Source organism: Prosopis cineraria, unplaced genomic scaffold, assembly GCF_029017545.1.
Source record: "Prosopis cineraria cultivar Desert tree isolate PC_DT_omini unplaced genomic scaffold, ASM2901754v1 PC335, whole genome shotgun sequence".
Taxonomy (NCBI): Eukaryota; Viridiplantae; Streptophyta; class Magnoliopsida; order Fabales; family Fabaceae; genus Prosopis; species Prosopis cineraria.
This window is the reverse complement of record NW_026555662.1, coordinates 44,974-54,152: the sequence shown is the minus strand read 5'-3', so window position 1 is coordinate 54,152 and position 9,179 is coordinate 44,974. Positions and strand designations below refer to the sequence as shown.

The 9,179-nt window shown below is 30.6% G+C and overlaps 1 protein-coding gene across 1 annotated transcript; it reads right to left on the bottom strand.

The window, feature by feature from the left end:
• Positions 1–858: 858 nt before the first annotated feature.
• Positions 859–8,946, bottom strand: LOC129296465 (ethylene receptor 3-like). Its single transcript, XM_054935060.1, has 2 exons — positions 8,694–8,946; positions 859–1,601 (listed from the first exon to the last, which is right to left on the bottom strand). The coding sequence occupies exons 1-2, from the start codon at positions 8,944–8,946 to the stop codon at positions 1,195–1,197; spliced, it is 660 nt and encodes a 219-aa protein (XP_054791035.1). The 3' UTR covers positions 859–1,194.
• Positions 8,947–9,179: the final 233 nt, after the last annotated feature.

Genomic DNA, 9,179 nt, shown 5'->3' with positions numbered 1-9,179 from the left:
TCATGTACTAATGATTGATACACATTAGCCTTGTTAAAGCTGTCTCAGATCCATTTTCGACAATAAATGTGAAATTTCAAAATATCAGCCCACAGGTTTTGCTTACCTGATTATACACGCCATGGAAAGGAAAAAAATTCTATGATATGTTGGAAAGTAACTATAAACTTCACAGCATACAACCATGCCACAAATAACACATCGCACAAATAACACATCGCATTATATTGACAGTAAAACTATACTTTCAGTGAAAACAAACTTGTTCCAATCCCAAATGACGAACAATAAAGTACCTTGCACAGCCTATCTTCATTTTATGTAACAAAATTATCCCAGCGTCTTCAATCCAAATAATGTTTTGGCCAAATAAAACATGTGCTGTCACGAGTTCATGATGGGCTGAAGGATTGTCAAAGGAAATTGTTTATTTACACCAGAAAATCAGGATACGGCTTACTCTCAGCGCTTAGTAACTCCAAAAAAAGTACAAACTAGAGATATTATCAATCAATTTTAATGAAAAATGGAAAAAGGGAACATCCAAATGGAGAGAGCCATGGTGAAGGAACGATGGCAGGGGAATAAGAAACATCCACGAAAAAAGAATGAAATTTGAGTCACCGGGGACGGATTTATCTTCAAGGCAAGTACATGAATCGCAATATTAGCCTAAAACAATCTCTGAAACACCAGGAATACCAACTTCATTCCTTCGACTGACAAGGTTATCGTTTCATCTAAATTCCTCAAGTATTTAGTCACTCGGGAGCAAGGTTGGTTAGTGGTTCGTCCTTGTATATGCCATATATGCAGTGACAGCAATGTTCGGTGAATAGTCCAATATACTTCAGCCTATACTGAAAAGCTTCATGAAGAACTTAATTGCCACGATGTCCAATAATAATTTTTTACAATTGGGAAACTTTAAAGCGAATAGCCAGTAACCCCAAATCATTCTATCAGTAAAGTTATCCAGTAAGAAACTATCAGTGAATTTCAAGCACACATAAAACGATAGAATGGAGCGAACTGTCATGATGCGGGAAAGAGAGTGTAGGAGTTCCTTAATCAGAGTAGAAATATCAAAATCAAAATCACATCACCGCATTGTTTCCGAAAAAAAGTTCTCACGATCTACAACATAGCTATCCCAATAACTAATTCTTTTGAGTTCCTACTAACCTTCCAGGCTTATATATCGCTATCGTCACTATCATCATCCTCATCATCATTTCCCACATCATTAGCAATGAATTCTCCGGGATGAATTGTCCGCCTTCGAGTCCTTGACGGAAGAATGTTATTCAAATCCACCTCTGCAAGTGGGTCATCCGACAGATCACTGTCACCATCCGAAACAACTCCACCGTCACTGGAATCGTCGTCGCCGCCACTGTCGTCATCGTTCTCGTCATCTTCTTCTATCAATTTCCCTTTGCCCTTGTCAGCTGTCATAATCCCTTTTCCCTTTCGGTCTACCATAACTTCTCCATTGGATTCCTCGCCATCGTTGTCTTCATCTTCGTCCCCATCATCCTCAGCGCCATCGTGAACGAAATTACCGCCTTCATCGCCCCATCCTCTGCGACCGCATAGGACTCAACTTTTTCGACGTTCTCGTCAGTGACAGGAGAACAATTGCCACTAAGAACATCAACATTGTTATCCGAAATTAAAGAAGCCTCGTGATGTTTCGCGCTTCGCTGATGGGAACCAATGACCTGTGATCCGAAGATTCGAGCTTTGAGCTTTGCTCTGGGGACCGTGAGAGAATCTTCGGCCCGTTTTATATCAGGCTTACGCTTCGTGGGAAATGTTGGTCCGTCCGGGCTCTTGGTTTCGGCATGAATTCGGGTAGCGGGGTGAGAATGTTAGCGGTGAGGACAAATTAGGGTTTGGCGCGGGAGGAATGCGGTATCAGCACTGCCGAAACGAAGAGACTGTCATGACTAGGCTTCGAATTAGTGATGCTTGCCGGTGACCCTTCGTATTCTTTCGTAGCGTTTGATAAGTAAAACTTATGCTGAGAAAGTATTTCTTAGTATTACTTAGAGTATTTTTAAAAAAAAATTATTAAAATATATGTTTAATACTTTAACTTTATATAAAATTTAAATAATATAAACGATGATGTGGCATTTTAAAATATTATAATTTTAATAAAATTTTTGAAATGTTTTTTCAATAAATTTAATTAAAAAAATTATTTTATCTTTATTAATATTTGTGATTTTTTGTTCAATTCTTATAATTTTTTTAAAGTTGTGAATAAGGTTTATTATTTTGAAAACTCATTTTTTAATAATAAAATTATACTTAATACATTTGACTTTTTGCTCATTCTTGCAATTCACATAGCATAAGTTGTTATTTATTAAGTAAAAATTATGATTGGATTTATCTTTCAATGACAAAAATTATAATTGATAAGTTATAATCTCTTATTCAATTCTCATGATTATATAACAAATTTGTAATTCTTTAGATAAAAGTTATAAACAGAGTTTATTATTTTTAATAAGGATATAATTATCTTTTCACTAAAAAAGTTATTGATAGAGAGGTCTATAGGAACTTTTATTAAAATTATGACAATTTTCAATAACCAATTGTCATTTATATAAACTAAAAAAAATTATTTTCATTTTTCTAATTTATTTTAATTTTTTAATTTTATAAAGTATTTTTTTAAGTCATTTAATATTAACAACATTAGTTTTATTACAAAAAAAATACATTAAATTTTTAAATAATAAGAAATATCTCAAAATTAATATATAAATTTATTTTGTAAAAAAATAATATTATTGGCATGAAAATACTCTTTCAAAAAATTAACGGTGTTGGAGTTAAGAAACGAAAAATATAATTCATAAATTAAAATTTTATAGAAATTGAAGGACCAAAAATAATAATTTAGTCAAAACAAAATCAAGGACCAAGCGTCTCTTTGGTGGAAAGGAGGGGAAAAATTTTCCCTTATCTTGTTTGTTTGGATGAAAAATGAAAGGGAGCCCTCCACTTTTTGACATTAAAATCATATTTAATGGAAATGAGCTAGATTGAAAAACGTATGAGTATAATGAAGTTAATATTTTTGTTCTTTAATACGAGGAACTCAATACTCCATGGAACCCAATTCCATCAAAGTTAAGGGAGATGGGTTCCTTGCTTTACTTGATAGAGCCAGGTTCCATTTTCTCTCGATGGACTTGTTTGCCCTTGCCTTTTCCCTCCCCTCATTGTTCTATGATTGCAACTCACATTTTTCGCCTTTGGCTGGTGACAATTGTTCTCTGCAAATGATGATGGCCCTCAATCAGTAAAAGGGCTATGATTCTCCACCAATGTGAACTTAATGACAACATGCTAAACAAATATAAAAAAAAATCATATTTAATTATTCACGACAGTCCTCTACCTGCGATGCATGGTCTTAAAGATCTTTGACAACTATGAACACCATATTTTGTCCGGACATTTTCTTTTTAGGATTATATTTTTGAAAAAATAATTAATAGAGATTAATTTTATTTTAACATAAAATAATCTTTTGTTGCTTTGGATCTTATTTCTTTTATTTCATTAAAAATGACCAAAAATATAAAAATACAAAAATAAAATTTAATCCCCTTTAGGATTATTTTTTAAAAAAATAATTAATAGAGTTTAATTTTATTTTAACAATAAAATAATCTTTTGTTGCTTTGGATCTTATTTCTTTTAATCATTAAAAATCACCAAAAAATAAAAAATAAAAAAATAAATTTAATCCTTTTTTAAGATTATATTTCAAAATGATAATAATAATAATAATAATAATAGTCTTGCTTAAATTTTTAAAATCTCTACCAAATTATCCCAATCATTTAAAATATTATGAGTCAATTTTAAAAATTAAATTTCTCTCTCTTTCTCCTCCTTAAATCTTATTTTTCATTTAAAAATATACATGTGTGTGGTGTGTTTTAATTTAAAACAAGGAATAGAAACCAAAAAAATCTACAAGGCTGGGTACGACCAAACACAAAAAATTCACACCTTCGATGCAGAAAAGAAATAGAACATGCAGAAGCAAACACACGAAACACAACCAAAAGACTTCAACCTTTTGAACAAACGCAAGATGAGAAGGAACAGAAAACTGCACAGCAAAACACACATGAAGCAAAATGCACACGAAGACCAAACACGACAGAAGGAAAAGAAAGCTAAAAATGCAAAAAAAAAAAAAGCAGAAAGAGAACCAAGACACATGCACAGTAGAAGGCAAGAAAGGAGAATGCAGAAAGACCCTGAAAGCAAGCTGTGATCACAGGAGAGATGGCAAACAACAATGAATTGAGACACACGAGCAAAAGAGCAGAAGAGAGGCACACACGTATGCATGAACGAGGCTTCCCCTTTTAAAAATACAAGCACATATGAGAAGGGGGATGGTTTGAGACGGAGAGAAAAACAAAGCATCGAGGAAGAAGGGGACGAATCTGAAATTGAGAAAAAAATGAGAAACAGAGATGGAGAAGAGGTTCGAGAAAAAAAGAGAGAATAGAGCAAGGAGAAGAGACCGAGAAAGGAAGCTTTTCTGAGAAGAGAAAAAACAGAGAATAGAGAAGAAAAAACTAGACAAAAAATAGAGTAGAAGGACCAAGAATAAGAGAGCAAAAGGAGAAGAGAAAAATAGACAAGAGAGAAAAAAGACAGAAATGGAGTAGAAAACTGAGAGGGAGAGACTGAGAACGGATCAAAGACAGCAAGGAAACTGGAGGAAGGAGGGAAGAGGAAGACCGAGGAAGAGAAGAAAAAATAAGAGGAAGAGGAAGAGAGAGACTGAAAAAAAGAGAGCCAGAAATGTGAGAGAGAGACGGATGAGAAAGAGACCGAGAGAGGGAGAAACTGAAGCAAAACCAGAACATAACAAAGAAAAAAATAGAGAGATCGAAATGGAAAGGGAGAGAGGAAGAAAAATAAAGCATAAGAATGGAGACCGAGAGTAGAGATGGAGTAGAAGTTGGAGGATGATTGAACAGGGAATGGAACCGAGAGAGCAAGAGAAGAACGCATAAACAGTAGCATGCATGCACACATTAGTTTGTAGACTGAATGAGATCACCATTTTCTTCTTCCCTCAGTCACACAAGTTCTGGATGTTTTACAAGCAACAAAGAACCTAAAACACGTTCAAAACTTGAGGTTGAGACGATGAAAGCATCGTCTTGAGAGGAAGAAGAATGCAAGCTTGGAATTACAAGTTGCTCAGGTAATATTTAAGTTATATCATTTCTTTTAATTTGAATTAATTGATGAACACACACACACACACACACACATATACACATTAGTAGATATTATGAGTGCGGACTGATCCAGATGTAATTTAGGCATTAAAATATTTAGGAATTAAATGTTTCGATATAGAATTTAGAATATATTTCAGAGGTGTTTGACAAAATAAAAAAAGAGAAAGAGCTTGTGAGAATATTGTTAATAATTTGTGAGGTGATCGTGGTTTGAAGCCATGTCTATCATGGCTATAATCTTGCTAAAAGTTTATGAATTTTTCTAAGAATGTATACTCAAGTCAAAATAATAGTGAATTATCAAAATAGTTTATTTTTCTATTCTTTCTATAGCTTTTATTGCATGAATTGTTTAGTTAACCACAATATTATACACCAACTGTAATATTTTGGCTATCTTTTGTCATGTGAGATTTAAGAATCTCCGTAGGCACTTAGAATGATTTCATACCGTGTAAATTAATAAGATTTTACAGGTATGAGGATCAGTCTTGTAGATATTTATATGAATTCTGAAGGTCCAATATTAAAATTAATTTTCTTTTTATAATAAATATTTAAGTCTCATGTGAGATTTTAAGAATCTTCGTAGAGAATTAAATTAATTATCTTATTATATGATAATAAATCCTCGCAGATATCATGATTTTCAATTTATATGTATTACATAAACAATTTTTGTAAATAAAATAATAATATTTTTTTATGATTTTAATTAATTAAATTAATAAATTTAAATTATAATCACACTTTCTAATTAAATCTTTTAGTCATGTGAGATTTTTGAAACTTCGTAGACCTTTAGGATAATCATACTACCGTGTGAGTCAACAAAGCTTCATAGATATAACGATTAAAATTTCTATATTTAAAAATATACGTCGCACAATTATGCATTAAAATATATTTAAAATGAATATTATTTAATTCTTTATCGTGTGAGATTCTGAATCTCTGTAAATATTTAAGATAATCTTGTATCGTATAAATCAATAAGGTTTCACAGATATGAAAGCAAAACTTATATATTAATATAGGTTCTAAAAGCCCATCATTAAAATTAAATCTCCTTTTATAATCCAAATTAATAACTTATTTAAGTCCCATGTGAGATTTCAAGAATCTTTATAAAGACTTAAACTAATCATATATTGTGTGGGATAATAAGTTCTTGCAGATGGAGTGATTCTCAATTTTTATAATAAATAAATAATTTTTGTAAATAATCATATAATAGACAATTTAAAAAAATTAATTAATCAAATTAATGAATTTAAGCTGTAATCATATTTACCAATTATATTTTTTAGTCATGTGAGATTTTTGAATCTCCATAGACTTCTAAGATAATCGCATTATCGTATGAGTTAATAAAACTCTGTAGATATAACAATTAAGTTTTTAAAATATATATAAATCATATAATAAATTAATTAAATTAAAAGATGTGTTTAAATAAATTTAATTTTTTTATTGTGTGAGATTTTAGAATCTCTGTAGATATTTAGAATAATCATATTACCATATAAGTCAATAAGGTTTTGTAGGTATGATGATTAAGAGCCTATAAATCATATATTTACATACTTAAACAAATTATTACTAATATTTAAAAATATAAATAAATTGTTAAATTCTTTTATCATGTGAGATTTCAGAATCTCTGTAGATATTTAAAATAATTACATTATTGTATGAACCAATAAGGCTTTGTAGGTGTTGCACCTGGAAAATGTGATGCGGATGGCGCGAGAGCGAAGGTTCTAACCTTTGGAAGAAAGACTGGAGGAATGAGAGTCGCCACCAAAATTTTGAGAAAAATCTCGAGAATTGTTTAAAGGTGGATAAGGATGGTTTGTGAATTCAGAAAAAAAGGTTCGAGAGTCGATTTAGTGTGGGAAAGGTGTTAGGCACCCCACAACACCCATTCGTGAGAACGGTTACCTAAAGTTTGTTGTGCGATATTAATATAATTTTAAAAGTATTTTAATTATCCCTTTTATATTCATGTGTTTAATATAAAAATGATAACAATTAAGCGAGCAATATTTATTTATTTAGGGGGAGGACTTGACTTAGAATCTAGTTCTGAGGCCTACGTACCTTGTGATAGAGATCAAAGTTCACGTAATTTGAGATTAAAAGTTTATTGGTGAAAATATTTTTTTAAAAGAGAAATTAATTAGAAATAATTCACCATTTTGCAAATAAAAAAATTTTAAAATTTTTGATATGTGTGTTTTAAATTATAAAAGTATTTTAATTTTAATTATTTTCTCAATTTTTGAATTTTTGGAAAAGAAAAGGATTTAAAATTATTTTTTATATTTTATGATTGAGAATTTAATCGCAGTTCCAGTAGAGCCTTGTTGGCTCATACGATAATGCAATCATTCTAAATATCTACGAAAATTTCAAAATCTCTTACAATAAAAGATTAAATTTATTTATATGTTAGTAATAATTTATTCAAGCACGCATATATATATTTTTAGAGAATTTTAATCATCATACCTGTAAAGCCTTATTAATTTTTACGGTAATATGATTATCTTAAATATCTGTGGAGATTCAAAATCCTCACACCATAAAGGATTAAATATTATATATTTTAAATATATTTTAATACATAATTGTATAATTCATATTTAAATATAAAAATCTTAATCGTTATACCTGTGAAGCCTTATTGACTCTCACGGCAGTACGATTATCCTAAAGGTCTACAGATATTTAAAAAAAAATCTCATATGATCAAAAGATCTAATTAGACAGCATGATTGTAATTTAAATTTATTAATTTAATTAATTAAAATCATAAAAACATTTATTATTTTATTTACAAAATTTATTTATTTATTTACCATATAAATTGTGAATCACGATATCTGCAAGGATTTATTATTCTACACAGTAATGTGATTAATTTAAGTTTATATGAAAATTCTTGAAATCTCACATGAGATTTAAATATTTATTATAAGATTGATTCTCATACTTGCGAAATCTTATTGATTTACACAGTATGAGATCATTTTAAGTTTAAATACTTACGGAGACTTAAAATCTCACATTACAAATAAACCATAAGTATATATATATGTATGTATATATATATATCTATCTTTTTTTTCTTTTATAAGAAAATCATGACATCATATGGGAATATAAAGCACTATGATGTATATGTATGTTATTAGCCATGATTATCGATATGTATGAATAAACTACTATAAATGAACAAAGATTAATGTATAGCATGTCACCTCAACCATGTCACCTCACGTTGCATTATTCTAAATCATGGTAATTAAAAAGTTTGAAAGGTAATTTGAGAATCAACCATGCCAAACTAAATGTACCTTAGACATATTGGATATCTTATAATACCACTTTTTAATGGCATCCACAGTACAAATCCTTCGAAGCTCAGAGTCCTTCCCAATTCAACAAGTGCAATCTTCAAAATGGTATACTGGTCAAGAGTGCTCCTAATCTCATGGGTCAACATTCTAACATGCCTTCCAAATTCTTTTTGTATAAGGGTAAGTCCCATCTCCCTATTGAGCTCCTCAACCTTGTTCTTGAGAATCAGCTCATGAGTTTTTGCACTCAACAGTTTAGGAATAATGTGGACAACCATTAGTGCAGTTAATAAAATAAAATAAACTTAAAGCACTTGTGGTCCTCATCCGTCTGTTAAAATTGTGAGTCTGTGCCAGTAATTTTCATGATCTGTTCCTCTTGGTCATATAAAGAGCAGATTTACCTACCCTAATAACAAGCCTGTGTCTGGAAGAACCGGTAAGGAATGTGAAGGAACTTCAAGAACCTCAAGCACTCATGTCTCCACGGGTTATCGAAGGAGACAACGTT